At 39.7% G+C, this 21391-nt stretch overlaps 1 protein-coding gene across 4 annotated transcripts in view; it reads left to right on the top strand.

Moving 5' to 3' along the window:
* Positions 1-21391, top strand: part of LOC129213945 (transmembrane protein 132C-like) — a 219445-nt gene that overhangs the window by 53802 nt on the left and 144252 nt on the right. For 2 of the 4 annotated variants that reach the window (XM_054844831.1, XM_054844830.1), the window contains exon 2: positions 9470-10358. The exons of the other annotated variants lie outside the window; for them this stretch is intronic. In XM_054844831.1, the coding sequence (XP_054700806.1) occupies positions 9470-10358 (889 nt within the window). The remainder of the gene's footprint in view (positions 1-9469; positions 10359-21391) is intronic. 4 annotated transcript variants of the gene reach the window in all.

Raw genomic sequence — 21391 nt, 5'->3', positions numbered from 1 at the left:
TGTCTGACTTCTGTGCTTAACTTTGACAGAAACTCCTGGAAAACTCAATTCAGTTACACTGCCTCAGTTCCCTATCTAGATGGTGGGGAAAATTCATCCATCTGTTGTGTATTTAACTGCTGAGATGGAATGGTAGGTCTGGAAGGGGTTTGTTTCATGGCAGAGTCCAAGACTCTGAGAATACAGGCCCTGAAACGTGAGATGGCAGTTATGAACATATGAAGATGTATGCTAAAAGTATATTATTAAGCTGCTGGAAAGCCTGGTTCAGATCTGATGTTAAGAAATCCTTTTTTTCATTTTCAGCCTAGGAATCATTCACTACCAGGTTATACCTAGCTCTTTGAGTAATATCCCTTATACTTGGGTAATGCGGAGCACAATGGAGACTGAATCTCAGCGTGGGCCTTTTGGCACTAATGTAATACAAAGTCCCATTGTTTATGTTGCTGATGATTGGCTTTATTTTTTATTAGCTTCTTAAAAGGTACCTATTTACAAGAAAAAATATTCTCCCTTTTTCTTACGGAGTAGTAAGGGGGAAAGTATTGTAATTCGTTTGAGTCCTCTGCATCCTCTTTCTACACCTGTGTAGCTGAAAGCTCCATCCTGCACAGATCTGAGCACTACTCACACTGGGCTTTGTACTCTTGGTTCTTGTTGATTTTTGTGGCAGTGGAGAGTGCTGAGCAAATTGCTCCATTCAGGGTCTAGGACCCTAATCCCTTTTTAAACAAGGAGCCTGTGTAAAGCAATTTAATGTCTAAACAGAGGAGTGAGTGCCTATCAGCATCTAACAAAGACTTAAACAGCAGAGGAAAGCACAGTGCTATTAAAAACTAGAACAAGACACACAGGACAAGGAATTGATACATTGTTAAGGCAAGAACTATTGGTTTCCTGTTCGTAACTTACATACTACATGTTCCTGTTTTTATGACACTTCAGTAATTAAACAAACAAAAAAAATCTAACTGACACTTCAGTAATTAAACAAACTCACTCCTGTGATTCGTGTAACTGATCGTTGTTACATTCTGGCCAAGGTTTAAAATTTGGGGTTTCCGTGAGCCATCCTGTAGGGGTAAATTTGAGGCATCCTCTGTAGAGGCCTGTCTTTCACATAACTGCACTTCCATGAAAATTAGATCTCTTCAGCAGAGTGTCTTTATTGGAGATAAACAGTCCAGATCTCTGAAAAGTTACTGTTTAAGTTAGGAAATCCTGGCCATATTGCCTACTTATTCCCCACTTTGGGACTTCCACTGGGTTATTTTTGCCTGCTTTAAAGAAAAAATAACAATTAAAAAAGGCGATGTTTAACCTAGTCTTTTGACTGATGAACTCAGTGTGTTTTTTAATCACAAGTCAATCAAAGTTAGTGATAAATTCTCTCATTTCATCGCTAGAGAAACTGGGTTGCAGAGGTTTCCTAGGCTATCATAGTTTTTGATGGAGCTGGAAATAAACTCTGGTGTCCTAAATCCTTCTCCCCTTCTCTACAGCTATCAGACAAAATCAGCTTAAGTGTTATTTGCTTTGGACTTTTAGTGCTGACACAATGAGTGAATGCAGAATCCATGGAGTTTACCACAATGAGGCAAACAGCCTTGGAACGAAAGGCCATCATATGACATTTTACCTACTGTATGTTGCTCACAGGCCACTGACATTTGCAGCTTCAGGCAAGGGGAAGAAAGCTTGAGTACTTGAATGGTGTCTATATAGAAGTTTTCCAAACCTTATCTCTTAACAAAAGCTTTCATTAGTGGAAATTCAAGTTCCAGATATTTATCTTTGATTCTAAACAGTAAACTAGCTTAAATATGTCAGATGGTCTCAGCAGTACAGACAATCGGTAATGTCAGCACTGGGAGTGGGAGTGATTTCTGAAACCGTCACTGACCTTTGCATATACACTGTTGTTTTACAGGCTTTTAAGGTCATCAACCAGTCTGCGAAAACAGTTTATAGATTTCAGTCCTGAATGTCAGACAGTCTTTGACTAACATGTCTCAGTTACATGAATTGAGGGTGATAGAGAGGATAGGTTTGCAATAAAAGGATATTTTGGAATTTTTGCAAAAGGTGAGATATATAGAACCGCAACCATCAAAAATTGGAGCTTGTAGGCTGTCATTAAAAGACGTGAAATGCATTTCTAATGTGCAGTTTTCTGTAAGTTTTTCTTGTGTTTCCAAATCAGACTTTAAAGATTCTCTTTTCTGTTTGCAAAATGGCAATTTGTGGTTTATACACATGTGCCTGTCATGTCAGTAATCCTGAGGAAAATGGAACAACATGACAGATGTTGGATAATGCTTTATAATACAGAGGTCTAAGCCTGATTTCTAATAGAAAAATACTAAAACAAGGAGTTTAACATGTAGTTAATGATATTACTCTGGATGGTCTGCATATCTTTCCAAACATTCAAATCATCAGTTTAAGTCAAGATAAGTTCTTGGTTCCTACCTTTCTCTCTGGCAATGAGCTCTGTCATCTAATCACACACTGCATGAAATAGTATTATCTTTTTTTAGCCACTTTGAATTTCCATCATTTAGTTTCAGTGACTGTCCCTTTGTTTTTGTGTTCTAAAGAAGTGCAGAAGTTCCTGATGTACTTTTTTTCAGTCACAGTTTTAAGTACTTTTGTAATTTTCCTGACGGTTCTGAAATCGCTGTGTTCTACCTCTGCGGGAGAAGAAAGGGGGATGCTAAATGTGCTAAATCCACAAATGTCTGTTGAGTTTTAGTGAAGACTTTGCAGTAAGATACAAAGAATAATTTCATTAAGGATATACTCACAGTGTGTGAGAAGCCTATTTAATAGAATATTATTGCAGTTTTTCACTTAATATGCTGAATTAAATAAGTTAATCTGTCCCACTGAAATAAAATAGGAAATTTGTTCAAAATAACTGTCTCCTGACAGTCTTTATGTGGATGTAGTTTAATTGAACTCTGATCTAGACTAAATAAGGTTCCATCTACATCTGGGCTTAAAATATGTCTGATTGATGACCAAGGGTGTGTACTCCCATATATGTGAATAGGAATATACCATCCCAGGTCAATCAATAAAACACTGCAATTCTAAACTTACTCTGACTTCAGGTCTCAATTCAATAAAACCTGGATTCTAAAAAGACCTGAGAAAATAATTTTGTTAGCAATCATCTATCTGATAAATTTGCCCTCATTGGGTGCTCACAGAATATTTGAGAACAGACTGCAATTCCCCCCCAACTTTTGCTTTCTTTGAAAGGTTTGTTTCCACAGTTTCTTTTAACTTCACAATTTGTTCTTAAGCAGTCACCATAAGCACTTGACACTTGACATTACCTATGTGCAATTAGTCAAAGAGTCCCTTTGTTCTCTCGCTGGATGAGAAAGCATATCTGATGGGCAAGCATGAGAAATAGAAAACGTGGCTTCTGCAATTACCCTGTCACGTAGGCTTTCCAATTGATTTTTTTTTTTAAATGGTCATAGAACTATAGAATTTAAGCCAGAAAGGAGTATGAGGCTCCATTTGTCCCTGTACTTAAACAGTAACTTGTGCTGAGAAAAAAGTACCTTTCAGAAAGGAATCCAGTTTTGATGTGAAGACACGGACCAGCCATTGCTCTCTTCTGTAGTTTGTTGCAATGATTAATTAACGTCACAGTTAGAAATACATTCTGTATCCTCAGTTTGAGCTTGTTTGGTTTTAAGTTCCACTCAGCCTTTCTAATAGCAAAATTCCATTTCCTAGATGTTAAGAAAAGGGAACTTGGAGGGGATGAGAGCACAACTAAGGTCATTCTGAGGTCTAAATGACTATTCAGACGCTTATTTTTTGCAGTATTTGCTGAGCTCTGGTTCTAAGCAAAATGCTTGCTAGAAAAATTTTGTACACTCTGAAATCACTAAATATGGTGCCAGTATAGAAAAGGGAGGGAAAATGAACCAGAAAACATAGCTGTTGAAACTTTGTGGTGAAGGAAACATCTGCACTGATTTAAGTGCATCTTTTCTGCTTTTATTCTTTCCCTACTCTGTATTTCCTGACCTGGAATATGTGATTTGTTGTGCAAGAGCAGGATGAGTTTGTAGTGGAAGATGGAGTCACAGAAGAAAATTCAAGGGTGGGGAGTTTTGTGAGAGGATGGTTTGTATAACACGCTTATAGTTAGCATCTCTGGGTGTAGAGGCAGCAAGGGAATGGGAGTCCATGTAAGGAGGGGGGATAATATTTACAGGATTTGCAGGATTTTTAGGTATTGGTGGTGCTGTAAATAACATTAGAGGTTTTTTTCTTAGAACTCTAGTGGCATGGAACTTTTTTGGGAAAAAAATCAATATGGTACAGCATTCAATTATAGCTACATTTAGGAATGGAGGAGCAAGGCAGTGGGTAAAACTATTATAAAAAGGAAGGAGAAGATCCCGCCTTAAAAGTTACAGGATTCTTGGTGGAAGCTTCAGCTGTACTGATGTGCTAGGGTAACAGGAGAATACAGAGGGGTACAAATTTGTCTACCAGTTTTCACAGGGTTTATTTCCTGGAAGGAGTAATTATGAATGTGCCTTTGTGAGGGCCATACAAGGTGCAGAGAAAGCTACTCACACTACTCCTTCTTTGCACAGGCAGATGTCTTCTGCTTCTCACTGGCTTTCTCTGGCTAGGAGCCTTCTGGCTGAGGGGACAGGCAGATGGTTTCCTTGAAGGCTCAGTGGCTCATCAAACATCAGTCAGTGAAGATACATGGCCATTGGCCAGTAATCTCCCACCCACAACCTAAACCCTTAATTCCCACTCCAAAAGAAAGTTGTTTTAAACCAATGTCGTAAAAGAATAGCTTAAAAATATTAAGCTTTTATGCCTGTTCCAGTGAATCCAGCACCCAGGGCTCCAGCTCCATATGAAATCCCCCCAAATAAAATTCTTCTTACACTGGAATCCAAGAAATAATAATACAGATCAGAATTCACCATTTCATATCTGATGCCAAAAATGAACTTGCTAGGTTATAGGAATTTGAGCTGGTCTGTCATACTGAAGATGGTGATGTGCTTAACAGATGCCTGTTTGGGTTCGGATGAAGTGCTGCAGAGGCATATGATGCCAGAAGAAGGATTAAAAAGTCACCAGGCTGTTACAAAGGAGAAGTAATTACTTGTAAGCCTTAACTTTTGTTCTTGGCTAATACTAGCTTTATTTGATGGTTCTTAATCTTTTCCATGCTGGACTTCATCTCTGGACAAATTGTAACTCTTGTTTGATAATGTAGAAGGGTAAAGCACTTACTGCCTACTTGTAAGTCAGGCCTGCTGTAATCAGAGTTAGTCTTCAGTACAGAAATGGTGTTTCTGCATTTCCTTCCTCACCCATATTCTTAATTTCCATTTCAGTTTGTAAAAGCCCTTGTGAAATGGGAGTTTCACTTATTTGAACTCAATTAGAAAGTCAACAAGCATCTTTCTTTAAGAATCAGGACTCTTAGAGAAAGCATCCAGAGTTTTCTCAGGATATTTACACCCTTTAGCTAAACTGTTTGAGGAAGTTCAAGTTCCATGATATGAGTTACATTTGTATAAATGTGCTTATAGCGCTCCTGTCACAGAAACCCAGTTCCATTTTACTGATACAGTTGTGCCCACATTAGAGACTGAACTGGCAGTGAAATGTTGCTCCCACAACTGTTACTGTCATAGGGATAAACCCCTTAAATTTACACCTTGCTTTAAAATGAACCTCTGGAAATGTGTTTCAGTGGTTGAGAAGAAAATTTAAAATGGAGAAATCTGTTCAAAGCGCCTGAAAGCACTGATAGGCATGGCTTGCTTCCCCCCCCCCCCCCCCCCCCCCCCCCGCAACAGGCAGTCTATTTTTCAGGTGGACAAAGTAATCTTATGCTTAATGATTATTTAAAATAATAACTTGTGATATGAAACTCAGAAAAATCTTGGCATCTTCTTTAAATAGATTCTCTGATAAATTTAAGAACTTTGTAGCTGAGCTGATCAAGCATACAAAAATGTTCTCTGGAAACATTGGTAATTAATTATACCAGGACATGAAGGTTATTGGGTAGCAATGAAGAATATACAACAAATCCCTTAAATGATGGCCTGTAGTTGCTGATGCACATGGTTGGGATTCTAAAATAAAATGGACTATTTTAACTACCAGCTTTATCAGTAAAAGGCTTAAAGTGCTTAAATAAATTGTCTAAACTACAGCCATCACTATAGAAATATAAAACTCCATTATGTACTGTATGAAAGTGGGTGGAAATCTTTAGACTACAATAAGAAAGTGAAGCTTTTACTTCTTTTTGCTGTCAGTCTGACCACGTATGTTTTGCTGTTTGCCTTCAGCTTATAAAGCTGAACTTGCATGGCTGTTTTTCTTGATATTGGGACAAGTCCTACATACCTCATCCACATGATTGATCCAGGATAAATGGAGTGCCTGCAAAAATGAGACCACTGTCTGCCTGAGGATCATGTGCTACAGCAAAAGTCCTGGGAATTGCAGAAAAAGCTGTTAAGTTTCAAGCATAGATCCTGATCAACAGCCCTTTGAAATCAGAGGAGTTCACTTGTCTCTGCAGCCTGCTGAGTTTATTTCTGTGTTTTGCAGATCTATTGAAGCTAAAGGTATTCCCTCAGTAGCAATGGTGCCAAATCTAGAGTATCTCTAATCGTGAAAACACTTCAGCAAAACATACCTGAGTGCTTAAGTCAATTAATTCTTACATTTGTGGAAGTGCTTTCTCTAACTAGAGCTTGCTGCCCTCTAATATTACAAGGCTCTTGTCCTGAGAGAAGAGGACACCTAATAAAGAAATTCTAATGATTTGTCAAGTCCAATTCAGTAGCCAAATAGACCAGTAAGAAGCTGACTTCTTGTGTAACACACCAGGTGTTTTTAACAAAATGGTGGTATCTGTCATGTAAATGTCAAATGTGCAAAGCTCAGCAGGGAGCTGACCAAATCTCATCAGGCTCATCCAGGGCAGGTGAAGGGATTTGGAGAGGAAAGGGAAACCAAAGTGCTACTATTTCAGTAAACCAAGTTCCTATTCTGCTCCTGGACCAGAAGAAATAGAGAGGCTTTGCTGTTTTCTTGAAAGGTCTAAGGTCCAAAGTGGATCTTCTTTGCATTCCTTATCTCAGTGTTATAGCATTGCGAGATGTAACCCTAACAGAGTAATATTTTGGTTCAGCTAAGGGGAAATCAATCAGCTCAGGAGGTGGTATTTGTAGATTCATTTCCAGCAGAATTAAAATGTATGCCAAGGATTGGAGACTTACAGGATCGTAAGTGTGCTAAACCGATGTTATATTTTAAACATGAGTCTACTCGATGGATGGTGTTGTGCTGGTAATTCATTACATTCTGGTGTTTTCATTGACAGGCCTCTTAGCTTTTCCTTTTTCTCTTTTTGCTTTCTTTTTTTATTATTATTATTTTTGTCCACTCATGGTAGCTTGCTCATTTATGAGAACTAATTCTACCATCCAGTGGTAGTACATGAATTAAACATGAGTGAACACATCTCAATTCCTTATTTCAAATTTATGGTTGCCGTCCTTTGAGAGCTCTGATTTTCCCCTTCTTCCATGTTTGTTTCTTTCCTTTTTTTCTTAATTGCCTAACACCTGGCTTCCAAAGCTGTTCGCTTTCCCAGCACCAAATAGTGCCAGCACACTAGCTATGAGCACACTCAACAGGATTGTAGTGAAGTTGTCTGTCAGCAGTAGTCATTTGGTGTAATGACAGATATTGATTATTTATTACTTGAAAACATTTAATTAAATTTGACTGCATAATTAACATGCTAGCAGCCAGCCATGCTAGAAGGACAGTAAATCTATTATTTGCAAAAATCCTCAAGCTGCAGACCTTTGCGAGAAAGCTGATAAGAGAGTCTGTCTCTGTAGGGCTTTTTAGAGATCTTTAGGTGTTCCTGAGTTTCAGATGAATCTGTGTATTATGCATTACCTTTACGGTTGTCTGTCATCTTTGAAGAGCTTGAACTTACACGGAACCTTAAATCCTGACTCTGACGGGATTCCCCAAGGACGTTGGAACTGACGTATGTCTGAGGGCAAGGTCTATTTTTTTTAAACACTAAAGGCAGTCTCGCACTAGATGCATCATCATTCATTTACCTTATGTACCTATGGTTAATCTCTTCAGTATGAGTTAGGAAGAGGCGTTCTGAGTGGTATTAGGTAATCTACATGTATTTTAAGTGTCCTCTATTGCTATCTAACCTAATTAGATAATAATTTTTGTCTTTCACCAATATATGTTGTTAATCTTTGTAATAAGAAACCAATGTTTAGGTCAGAAGGAATCTGATATTCAGCTGAAACTTAAAATTGGCCAGTATGTACTGATTTCTCTCTGTGTACATCTTCTATATTAGCACTTGTTGAAATATTTCTAGCCTGTGATGTGCATCTGTGTTTAAGTAACTTAGCTGAGGTACTGTCAATATTAGATTAGAGGTGTAGACCATAGTGCTGGAAACAGTAATATGAGAGGAAGGTTTCTTGATGGAGGAAGAGAGTGTAATGGTGTGTGTGTCAGTTCTTAGAAAAGCAGTCTCTGTCTTTGGCTGTAGAACAGAAACTATCTTTGATCTCCTGGCCAGTGTTCCTGCAGGGATAGTGATTAGTGGCCCTTTGGGGGCTGTGGTTCAGTGGAGCATACCCACATACTGAATACCTTACGCATACTGTAACTGAACGGAAAGATTGGAAGGACAGGAGAGGAGTTTTTAAGTGGACAGAAAGTTTAGAAGGGGATGATATGACCAGGAAAAGTGTGGGGAAGGCAAGCACACGAGTGGTTTGAAAGACACTCTGTTTACTTACGGAATTGCTTTTGGAAGGCTTTGGCTGATTTGTGGCCAGTCCTTAAGAGAATTGGTGTGTGCAAACTTATACAAATCTGCATGAAGTTTTGTTAGGGAGGTGAGACATTGCATACGAATGACAAGTAACCTATTCATTTCTCATCCAGGTGATAGTGAAAGCATTCAGTGAGTACTTTCTGTGCTTGCTGTGCTTAGCAAAGCACTGCTGCAGTTCAGTTCAGCCATGTAAACTGGCTATTGGAACAAGAATTTCTTCTGCTATGTGAACCTTCCTCTTTGTACTCCCTTCGGGAGGATGAATAATTGATTGTGCTGCAGACAACACTTCATACTTCACCTGTATATGTATGCGTGCATGTGTTACAAATTGTTTATCATAGATAACTGCAAGGTAGCACCAAAACCTGCTTTTGTTTTTGTGAATGTAATGCAAAAAAGAATTGGTTACATTTAAACACTGTAAATGTTTTTTACATTAAATAATACTTGTCCCTAACTTACCAGGTAGCTCCAGTAAAGTTGTAGTCGATGTCCCTCTGAACCTATAAACATATTTGATCTAACTCGCATCACCTTTTCTTTTATTAGTGACAGAGTGTCGAGGGGTCTTGGACAATAATCAGAGATTTTCTTCATTACCAACATACCTACCTGTGAGCTATCGGATCTTCAGTGCTGAGACATCTTTCTTTCTCAGAGAAGCCAACCAGGACTTTATGAGAAATTCCAGTTTGCAGTCCAGGGTGGAATCATTCTTCCCATATAAAGCCAAGAGACCACCTATATTAAATGCCAGCTATGGACCTTTTTCTGTTGAACAAGTTGTGCCCCAGGACCTAATGTTAACTTCTAACTTTTTTGGATCTGCCAACAAGTTTACTTATAACTGGAAACTTCAGGCCTACATAATGAGTGACAAAATTTACCCAAGCAAACCCAAAGTCCAGGTCCTATTCTACATCGTGGGCAGGGACTGGGATGACTACAGCACCACAGAACGGCTGCCCTGCCTGCGGGTGTTTGCCTTTCGAGAGACGCGGGAAGTCAGAGGCAGCTGCAGGCTGAAAGGGGATCTGGGGTTGTGTGTGGCAGAGCTGGAGCTTCTGACAAGCTGGTTTAACCCCCCCACGGTTGTCACGGGCCGTAAGAAACCACCGGATCAGTTAGAAGGGAGCCCTGTGGAGCTTTACTATACTATTCAACCAGGAGACGAGAAGGGAGAGTGTACCACTGAGGATATAAGGAAGGGAAATGCTATCCGGCCAGGAAAAGATGGCATGGATGAAACCATGTCCCACTTACAGAGGATTGGATCTGTCAGCCTCTATCGAGGCCAGGAGACTTCTCAGCTAACAGAGTTACGGCTGGATAGTAATATTGTTGTCTGGTTGCCCTCAAAGCCTGTCAAACAAGGAGAGGTTGTGAATGTTTATGTGACGATTGCCAACAATTCTACAGTGGATCAGTTCATACTCAGGTACGGTAGGTTGTTTTTGCATGTTTCTAATGTGATAGCACACAAAGGTGTTGGGGACATGGGATGAATCTCAACCAATTTGAAGTTAATCCACACTGAAGGTTGTTCCTAGTCACCGAAATATGTTATTTTACTCCTTGAACGCTGTGAAGAGGATTGAAAGCCTCCATCACTAGGAGGCTTTTAACACGTATGCCATGCCATTTATCACATGCTGACATTACGCAACAACGTACAAAACACGGCAATTTGCTGCTTTAGCGGGGCCATTTCTGCACAATGACAGTCAGTAAGGCACCAGAAAAGTTCTCTGCTTTACGGGGCTTTTAAAATCAGGTTTTTATTGCACAGGCATGGAGTTTAAACATAGCAAAACTTCAATTACCTGCTCTTCTCGAAGTGCTGTGACAGTACTTTGCCTCTCTCACACAGAGTGGTTTTGTTATGAGAATTCTTTAGGGAGGGGTTTAATTATCTACTTGTACTTAAGTAGCATTTGCCTTTGCCAACACATATACCCTTTAAAATAAGGCCTAATGTGTTTGATTTTGCTGTTGATTGTAAGGCACTGTTAGAAGTGAGTGCCATTATTTTGGACAGGAGTGGCGAATACAGGACGTGGGAACACATGAACTGCCTTACTGGGTCAGATCACTTTCCTTTTATTTTCTTCTTTAGCAGTTTTCCTACTGATCAAATGAAAATCCTTTGAGGGTGACAAAGACTGGGAAACTTGTTAATCACTGAAATATTTGATGTATGCCCCCCGCCCCAGTTACCAGGCTTTAAATTCAAGGGAAATTTCCACGGTGATAAGCGAGAATTGCTCTTTAAAGCCTCAGGAATCAGAGTTTCCCAAAAGATTCTGCACACGAAAGTATTTCTAAGGCTTATATGAATTAGATTAATACATAGTTGACAACTACTGGGGAGAATAGCCTTTAGAACAGGAAGTGTCGCTTGGCAGATAAAAGGCTTTTATTTTAAAAAGGGGGATTTTAGTCATCCCAGAATCGTTCTGATGTTTGCAGCTTTGGTTAAGTTGGTGAGATAATCTCCCAGACACCTGTTTACTGAGTGAAACCTCCGTTATAGAAGTCTTTTCTGATGCTGTTGCTTATCTTTTATTGAAAATCCTTTTTCACAAAGTAGTAGAAACAGAATACTTTTCCACATAACAGGCATAGCTGTGGTGAAAGAAGAAATCCAAAGGCAATGAACTGAGTGTTTACTGGGTGGATGGGAGAGGGATCACCCTTTGAAGGTCTGCCACAGTCTTTATTTTCCTGAAAAGTGAGTTGAAGATAAACAAGCTTGTTAAAATCTGGCGATGTATTTCTTTGCTCAGATGTGAATCTGACTGCCTAGGCAAGGATGTCATTTGCATGCTGAGAGGTGCAATAGATGGAAATGGTAACGTGGGACATCAGTAGTTGCCTGTGTGACTTACTGTTACGGACAAAATGGATTGGCTTTGGTTCTGAGAACAGGTGACTGATTTATTTGAAGTGAATGGTCTGACATTTGTTGGTGTATTGGTTGTTCTGTATTATCACAAATGCAGAGCTTGGGTCATGTTCCCTTCCTGTAACACCCTTTTGGTGAGAAGATGATTTGCATTTTTGCTTAAAATTACTTTGAACCAGACACAAGAGGCTGAAGAGACCAATACTTTTTTTTTTTTTAAATGGCTTTTGCTTGCTTCCAGTGAGGATGGGCAGGTGGTCATTGTCTTGAGATGTAGTATAGGGCTGACTCACATTTTAAAAATCAGCACCGTTCAGTGTGCTTCCTTGTCTTCACTACCACAAGCAAGAAGAACAATGGGAGACATTTCAAAGCAGTCTTGGTTTTGAGAACTTTGTCTTCCAGACATGTTAATATCTTGTATCTACCAAAGATGCTGATCTGTGCAGTTGTTAAGGCATCAGATGGGAACTTTGCTTAAGGTGTACAGGAGGGTAATTTCAAGTAAAAGAAAAGGCAATTGTTTTAACTGTTTTCCTGACACTGCAATAGGAAGGGACAGCCTGATACCCATTGCTGGAAGTCGTGTGGGACTGTCCCCTGAGGCTTAAACTCTGTGGTCTGTTCTTTCAACCTCAAAGGCTTCTTTTGTGGTTTTAGTGGCAGAGTGCTGGTGAAAGGCTGGCAAAGCCGAGTTCAGCTTCCTGGTTCTGTGGTTGAAATCTGTTTTCTTCAGTGAAACTTTCTGGGTGTGAAAGCATGTAGGATTTGACCCAGGAATCTATGAAGTGCCTGTGTCTTACAGGAAAAAAGGCAAGCGAATACAGCAGCCAGGGAGTAGCCAGTGCACATGCTGGGTCTGCCTGGGGGCTCTTTTAACCTTCTCTATGGCTGTTTGCCTGCTCAGATAGAGGGCTGTATGCTCTCATCTCATGGGTTCCCGGCAGAGCAATCCCTACATCCTATGACATGCATTCACATTTAATCATCCTAAAGGAAAACACACCACACATTATCCCCAGGCATAGTGGGTTTGTTTATTTTCTCCTTCTTGTATATTATTCATTGAGGTATTGCAACATCCAGTGCTGAAGCAAACAGCACGTGATCATTGCTTTGTGTGTGGGGGGGAAATAATAGCTACAAATCTTCTCTGGCAAAAGGAAAGTACACTGGTCTAAGTGACCTCATAGCCACAAATCATTGCAATTGAAACTGTGTTCTTAAATTGTGTCTTAATACAGAATCTTATTACTCTATCTATAAATTTATCAGCCCAAGAACACCAGTAAAGTCAAAGAGAATGACTAATATGACAGGGAGTGAAGCGAATTATGCATGGTAATACATTAACATAGTAGAAGCACTGTCTGAATAAACACAGATCATCTTTCTTGTATCTAGTCAGCACAGGGCTGTTGTGAAAGCACTTCAAACAATACTGATAGGTCATAGGATATAGGTTCTGTTCGCAGGCCTGTTCCTGTCCTGCTGTATCACCTCTGGTAAGTCTTTACAGGCATTTTCTATATGCAGTGTAGAAAATGCAAACAGTTGGTCAGCATCACTCTCAGGAGTGGGAATCCTGTTTCAGTCCTGTTCTTGAAAGACTTTGACTTCCTCTGGTGGAAGGGGTTTCTGGTTTGCCATATATTATCAACAGTAATATGAATGGGAAAATCTTGATAAAAGAGCTGCAGAAATAGAGGAGGGAAGAAAATTTTACACTGCGTTCCTACCATTGGGAAGGATTTCTGGGCCCCCAGAAGAGAGATGAATTATACTTACTGCTGACTGCTCAGTAAGGAAGATTACTGTTACCTCTAGCTGTTGGGTAAACTATGAACAGAAGAAAAGTAGCATCAGTATAAGACAGAAAAGCAAAAAACTAGCAACATTTAAAATAGAGATAATTTCTGTGCACTTCCCAGTGCTGTTATAAATTACAGAGCTACCATGATTGATTATTGCTTCACCAATTGCTGTGTACACAAGTTTTTCTGAGTCATCATTTTGGGTGTATTGTCTGTAAGGATTAGAAAGCAAAATCCTTAGGGCAAGACCCCTTTCTTGAATGCTTTTATGGACTGCCCTCACACCCATCAGGCTACAAATAAGGGAATAAATCATTACCCATACTGAGAATAAGCTATTTGTGTGAGGTTAACTTCCAGAAAGTAACACATAGCTGCATGAGTATGCTGAGATATTTGAAGGTAAGTAGGAAGCTGGGAACTTGATTTCTATTTGTAGTACTGGGGAATTGGTGAGCCGAATGCATTAGGCAGCTTTGAAAAGGGTTGGCTTGTGTACATTGCTGTGTGTGTTCTGTAGCTCTAAATACTCTTCCAGCTACTACACCATTAAAGGATCCTTCCATCTGTTTTTCATGGCCTGACATGCTACATTTGATCTAGCAGAGCACTGTACAGCACAGGGCCAGGCAAAAGGTGTGGGAATGCTAAGTGTTTTATGTTACTCTGCTGGGCAGCAGCTAATCTCTAACTCACTCTAGAAGGTGCTGAACCACCAGATAACCCGATTTACAGGAGGTATTGAGCAGGATAAGTAAAGAGAAAGGGGATGAAGTTGTTATCTGTCCTGATTAGAGAAAAGAGGTGAAAACCAGTGGAACTCCCCCCACACCCCCTTGCCCCAGGCTTCTTATTACAGATTTTGCAGTGTGGCTCATTGCACCTGAAGGGATGTAGGTTGTAAACAGTGTTACTAAATTACCTTTGTCCAGCAAACAAATCAACCCAAGACAATGGATAATTAGTAGTGATAATAAATCTACAGATTGGAAGAAGGATAAAGGATAAATGGAGTGAGGAAAGCTATTAAACCCATCAGCTGAGGCAGCTTTATATGTCAGTTTCTAACGAGTATTGACAGCAGTGCTGTGTTAGGTAGTATTGAGAACAGCTAAAAACCTTGAGGAAGATGCACTCATAGAGTAGCACTACAGAACAGGAATAGCTAGAAAAAGTAGTTATGATCATAACATCTTTGTACTGCCTGCTTGTAAATCTCAATATTTCAAAGTCTGGATTTTGTGATCTGGCCACAAATAGCCATTTTGGAGGAACTGGTCATGAAAAAGGGGGGTCTCCAGCACTAAACTCTGCCTGTTTTGTATGGAAAACCTATTTTAGCCTTCCTAAGGAGTAAATCACTTGGAGGAGTCGAGCGTTTGGCACTACCCTTAGCTGTTCTAGCTGCTGTACATAAAGAAGAAAAGTAATAACATTTTCAAGCAATTACTGTTTAATTTTAGATATTGACATTTTAATCTTACCTTATGATGGAATAACCTTTAGTGCTCTGAAATTTACCTGTGCTTAATTGTTGGTTTATTAGTTTTAGTGCTGCAGTGTGGGGGCATTGCTACAGATGCAAGTGACATTGTAATGAATAATTGAAGCTGAAGTTAACCACAATACAAGCTGAATTCACTCTACATTTTGCATTAACCCATAATTTGGGACATATTATCCCAAGTACCTATTTTCCACAGTAAATGGAATGCTGATTTCCAACTGTGAAATGAAGAGTGTACTTTTTTTTATACTGCTTCATATTTTAAAACTAATGCAGCTCAGAGTGAAATGAAGAGAGACAGAATGATTTGGTGGGATGCTCTTCTGGGCGTACATGTGTGTCTCCAGATGTGAATCGCAACAAAACATTTTTCAGTTCCTATGCAGCTTTGCATTACTTAAATATTTAAAAGCAACTTCGCTTAACAAAAGCATTTCAGTCGACAGCTGAAGGGAGAGGAGTTTGAAGCCCTTAGACTTGCTTCTGTTGTCTCATTATTTCATGGTATATTTTCAATTGAAAAGATGATCTCATCTTCAAAAATTCAGACCCGCAGTTTTACCTATTGCATGAATGTGAAAAAATAACACAGATACAGTGTCTGAAAGCTAGATTTCCTTTTATAGTGCCTTAAACCTTCTCTTTAGACACATATCTTGTATTCTGAGGCACAGATAGAACTGTAAGTGGCTAATTCTTACACTGTATAAAGAAAAGTATGTGTATCAGGCACTCTGAGTAGCAAACTGCTGTTTGTTCTCACCTGAGATGCACTTTCTCCTTTCATGTTTCCATCCTGAACAAAAAAAATGCAAACTTGCTGACTAAGATCTTTGAGTATTCTGTTCACATTTTTCTTTGTATTTCTTTTTCAAGTCAATTATTAAGTCAAGACTGGAAAATAAAATCAATTGGCTTATGAATATTAATCAGGGTTCCAAGACACTGGAGGAACTCCTCCCCAGTCTTCCAGCCCATCCAAGGGGTTTCCCAGTTATTTTATGGTATTGGTAGGACCCATACTGTTTGGTGTTAGGCCAGAGGTGGTTTGCAGAAGTGTTCAGAACTGTGAATTATGACTTGGAGGAGTGTTATATATTTCATTGATGAAGGGTTTATATATTTCATTGTCTAGTGTTTAGCCTTGTGAAACTTTAATTCGTATTGATTTTTTTGTTTGTTTGTTTTCCTTTCTATAGAATGATTAGTAACAATTCAGCTACAATTCGACAGTGGAGCAGGTTAATGAAAGAAAGGTAGTGGTCTAGTCCTTATTGTGTACTAATTAGGAAGTCAAGAGACCTGGATTCTCTTCCTACTTCTGTTCAGGACTTACTGTGTTATTTCAGGCCTATCATTTTATCCCTGCTTACGTCTTCCTACATCCCTTCTCAGATTGCTTGTTTGTACTATATGCAATTCAGGGAAGAGACTGGGCCTTGCTCTGTATGCATCATTCAGTGTAGTGAGCCTCTGATCCCCATAGGACACCTCTGTGTACGTAAGTAGTAATGTAACAAAATGTAACAAAAGTTGTTACTCTATGGGATTTATGGGTTTTGCAAGTAACAAGCTGTAATAGCACCTTGCAAGTGCTTTGTTAAGGTTTCTCCAAAGTAAATGTGTGGTTAAAAAAATCATAGCAATCATGTGCTATCACTTTTTTTATATTCTGCTTCAGTAAGCAATGGGGACATAGTCTGCTGAAGTACTCATAATTGTCGTTTACTAAAGCATATGACAGACTAACAGCAAAACAGTAAATATTTCACAATATAGCTTTAAAAAGCATTTGAGATGTAAACAATACTTTTTCAAAGAACAGAATGTGTTAATGCTATTTTGAGAGAATAGTATCACACTCCAGTTAGTTTAATTTCATTAGCCCTTAGCAGGACCTTTTTGTGGACATCAGTGTCATACCGGGGGCAGCTGGGTCCTCTAAACAAATGACTCATTCTCAAAAATGCAAAGCTGCTCAGGATGTCCTTTAAACAGAGATTGAGGAAAAAGTGCTTCTCACCAGAACAGTGAAGAGGTGAAGAGCTCACTTGAGGCTGTAGTAGCAGTGAATCAGGTTTGGTAAATTTTAAAAAGCAACTGATTATTAACTTGAAATTGAAGCTACCAAGAAAAGAGAAAATAGGCACCCTTCCCTGACCGACTTTATAAAAATGTGGTGCTTGAGGAAACCTTCTGAGCAATTCTACTGACATCTCCAATGCACAATGTACTCCTTAGTACTGAGAATAAACAATGGATTTGTTGTTAGAAGGCTGAGTCTGTGTTCCTTGCTTTGGAAGTCATTTGCTGATTGACCAAGACTGAGTTGCTGGAGCACAGCTTTGCAACCAGGGAATCAGGAAGAGACGTTAGATCCCGTATGTTCAGGAGATTAGCAGTAAAGTTCAATGGTGAAGTCCATAGAGTACTCAGCACTGAGAATCAAAAGGTATAGCCCTTTTGAAAACATTATCCTTAACACCCTGATGAGCTGCCTGTAAAGTGGAATTCCTATCATGCAGAAGTCTTACAAGAATTAACTGAATCGGTGGTGTAATACTTGTAGGAATGTTCTTTGTATCATGGAAGCAGGCATTTCCAAAGTGCATGTTCAGTTGGAGTCAGTGGGTTCTTTGAGCCCAATCCAGGGCTGTCTCCCTGTGATTGTCAGCCTTCCTCGTTATGTGACAGGTAACACCTACATTTTTTTCTAGGTGCAGACTAAGACATGAAGTCCAATCAACTGAGTGTAGACAAACCTGAAATATATATATAGTTTATATAATAACTTTATATAACCTAACTATAAAACACATTTACACTTTGATGCTTCAGGCTTGTATGTTTGAAAACTTTCCTTAGTATGTTGGTTGGAAAAGTAGAAAGAATTGATGGGGGCTGTTGTAGGACTTGACCATAAATGGAAGAGAAGAAACTTATTGCATCAGCAGTCACAGAGAATTGCTAGCTATCAATGCTGCTTCAAGTGCTGGAGCTGAAGGTTTTGGTTAACTTCTGGCAAATGTGCATACATATCTGAGTTTCAGAAACTTCACGTTGAGGTATCTTGTTAAAATCCCCTCCTGTAAGTAGTTTCCCTTCCCATCCCTTTTAGTCTCAGCAAACTAGTGAAGTAATTCCCGGCTTCTTTTCCGAATACACTGCAGCACGTGTAGCACACTGGTGCCTCTAGCTCTTGTCCTGGTTTGAGATGCTGCTCTGAGGTGCAGTGTGTCTCCTGCTAGCTTCTGCTCTGCCTGACCTTTGCAAAAGCCTGTGCATGTGCAAGGCTGCTTAAAGATGAGATAAGGCACCTCTGCTTAATTTCTGTTTAGACTATTAGCCACTTGTGTGACTCAAGTTACAACAGTTAATTAAATCCTTGGTTACTTGCCTAATTAGAAACAATGGTGGCTCGTTAAAAGATCATACTGTATAAACCCCAGTCCTCCCAAACCAGCAGTAGGGAGGGAAGCTTATACTACTGGGAGTGGATTTTAGTTGAACCAAGATAATGTTTTCTGGCTGTCTGAAAAAGGCTGTGATCTGATGCATTAGGGAATCTCCTGGGAATCCTCAGTGTGATTGTCTGACAAGCTGTTGGGTTCCAAGGCCACTGTAAGCAAGGAAGTGTGTAAGCCTGTAGGTCTGAATGGAAATGAGTATCCCTGAGAAAAATTGTATGGCAAGGCTTTAAAACCTAGTGCATCTGTTAAAGCTGTAAAAGCAATAGTGACTTGCTGGAATGATACTGGGAGGCACATCAGCAAGTCGTACCTCAGGACTTGCAGGGGAAGAACTTGCGATGGGGTGGAAGTATGGGGAGCAATCCAGGAGTAGGTACCTGGCCTAGTAGAATTGTAAAATCTGATGGTTTCAGCTGTATTGTTTTATTGGTGCTTGTGGGGCTCATTATTTAAGACAGAAAACGGTCAGACCGATTGAAATTTCTGTTTCAGCAGACTACTGCTCCTCACTTGTGATAGCACGTACACAAAGAACTTAAATTGTTTAGAAGTTCTTATGGCGCTTTACAGTTAAAACTTCCACAGAAGGCGTGGGGATGGTGGGAAGTGCTGCTCTGCACTTAAGAGTTAATTTCTACAGAATGCTGAGCTTTCCTATAAGGTATAGAGCACTTGACTCCCAATTTTTGTCACCATTTCCTTTGGGACCCGATTGAGGTGCTCTCTATTTCCTTGAAATCCCACACTGCCCTGTATGTGCTGCCTCTTCAGAAAGGTGTGTGCTGTTGTGTGTAGTATTCTCTTGAAAAGAAAGCTGCATTTCTATAGGCTTTCAGTGCACAGAAAAGCTGATGAATTCATAGTTTAGATGAGACTGGGTTAAAAAGAAATTCAGCATCTTTTTTGTTTATTTGTCTGGTTCCTGGTGTGTTACAAAATGTCTCTATTAGCAAAGCTGCCAGGGGGTTAATTTGCACTAACAGCCTAATCATCTTCAACAACATCATTTTAGGTTTTCATATTGCTGCTTAAATCAGCAAGACTAGAGAAAAGCAGACTTGAGAAATAGTGCATATCTTAAGAAAAAAAAAAAATGGGAGGGGAAACATAGCCCTCTGCATTATCAGCTGTCAGACTGCTTAAAAAGATTTGCTTTCTCTACAAGCTCTGGCTCTAAGACATAGGCCTTGATTTCCAAAGTACTATGAGACTTAGCTCTTTGTACAAGAGAGATAGGCTCATTAAAGGGAATATGTGGTACTTACCAAAATCTAGAGCTCGATTCCTCAACTGCCCCAATTAGTCGTTAAACAAAACACAAATAGTTGTGGATCATGAATCACAACTTGGTTTTGCAGATAAGAGTGCCTGACACACTAGACTGTAAAGTCATACTTAGTCCTTCACTTGCCCCATGAGTGCTGGGGAAGGCAGTTCAGCCCTACAGGTGATCATTAAGGCACAAATGTTGTTGCTAACCAGCCTAAGGGGGTTCCTTATTTGGCGTATTGGACATTTGTGGATCCTATTTTGAGTTAACTAAATTTTCCTACGGATTGCATGGCTCCTTACTCAGAACTCAGAGCTTTGCTACAGCTTTTAAAAAATTAGGTGCCGTGATGCTAATTGCTGGAATCACTGAGTCACTTGGTGTGCCTTGTCTCTACAAGTTGTAGAAATACCACCAGTAGCAACAAAAATATTTTTCTGCTTGAGGTTATGTCTAGCTTATAAAAAGCCCTGATTGCATAGAGAGTTCTTCCTATGGAACGGAAACCAGCCCACAGTAGGAGCCTGTCACTTAGGAACGTACCCAAATTTAGTCCTGTTGAAAGTAATGGGAATATTCACAGGCTGCTTTGTATCCCTCTGGATTTGAGACATTCATGAGAGGCCCCAATAGCACCAGCTTCCTCTTTTCTCTTCCATAGCAGCCTGATTACAGTTTTCCAGTAGAAGGGAATGACCAAACTTTTTTCTTGTACATGCTTAGTTGCTGTTGGTTGTATGAAGACGATAGTGGACAGTGCATAGTTACATGTATTACAATATTATTTTCCGAGACAGCAGATGATAAAAGGATGGTGTTAAAGTTTTATTCATTTGTCTACTCAGTACACTGTAAAGAGAACAGAGCTGGTCTGAACGGAGAGGTTCAGGGCAAAACAAGAACAGTGAGCACGCAGTGTTACACAAGTCAGCTGTAGTGTCAGGAGGGCCGCACAACCTTGCAGGTAACACTGTGCCAGCATTCATATAGGTGACTTTGATCCTTAACACTGGATTTTGATTTACTGGTGGGTACTGCTGTGCTCCTGATGACATGTGAAAGTGGTGATTCCAGACCTAACAAGCTCAACTTTGCAACAGAGTCTCTGTAGGGAAGTAACAGCAACCTTGTGTAACAGCAACCTTGTGGCTTAGGTCCATTAGGGTCTCAGCTAGGTGACATTGAGCTTCAAAGCAATTCCCTAGTGATTCCGTGGTGAAGTCTTAGTGTCTTAAACCAAGCTGTTCAAAGCCCTAGAAAGGATATTGCAAGTGGCAATCTAGCCTGGACATAAATGCATGAAGATGATGTGTAATCATCATTTTCTAAGGCTCTAGGGTACTGCTTAAGAATTTTTCTCTTATCTGTCTAAGACAATGCTACTGTAATTAACACTGGGCAGAAATATTGACATAGTTGAGCAAAGATTTTATCAGCTGGCTACAGACAGTGACAGCTGGTTAATTTTAATATTTTCTGAAAGATCTTTAAAGAAATCCTGAACA

This window comes from Grus americana, chromosome 16 (genome assembly GCF_028858705.1).
Source record: "Grus americana isolate bGruAme1 chromosome 16, bGruAme1.mat, whole genome shotgun sequence".
NCBI lineage: Eukaryota > Metazoa > Chordata > Aves > Gruiformes > Gruidae > Grus > Grus americana.
The sequence above is the reverse complement of the archived record's forward strand: the minus strand, read 5'-3'. Positions and strand labels throughout refer to the sequence as shown.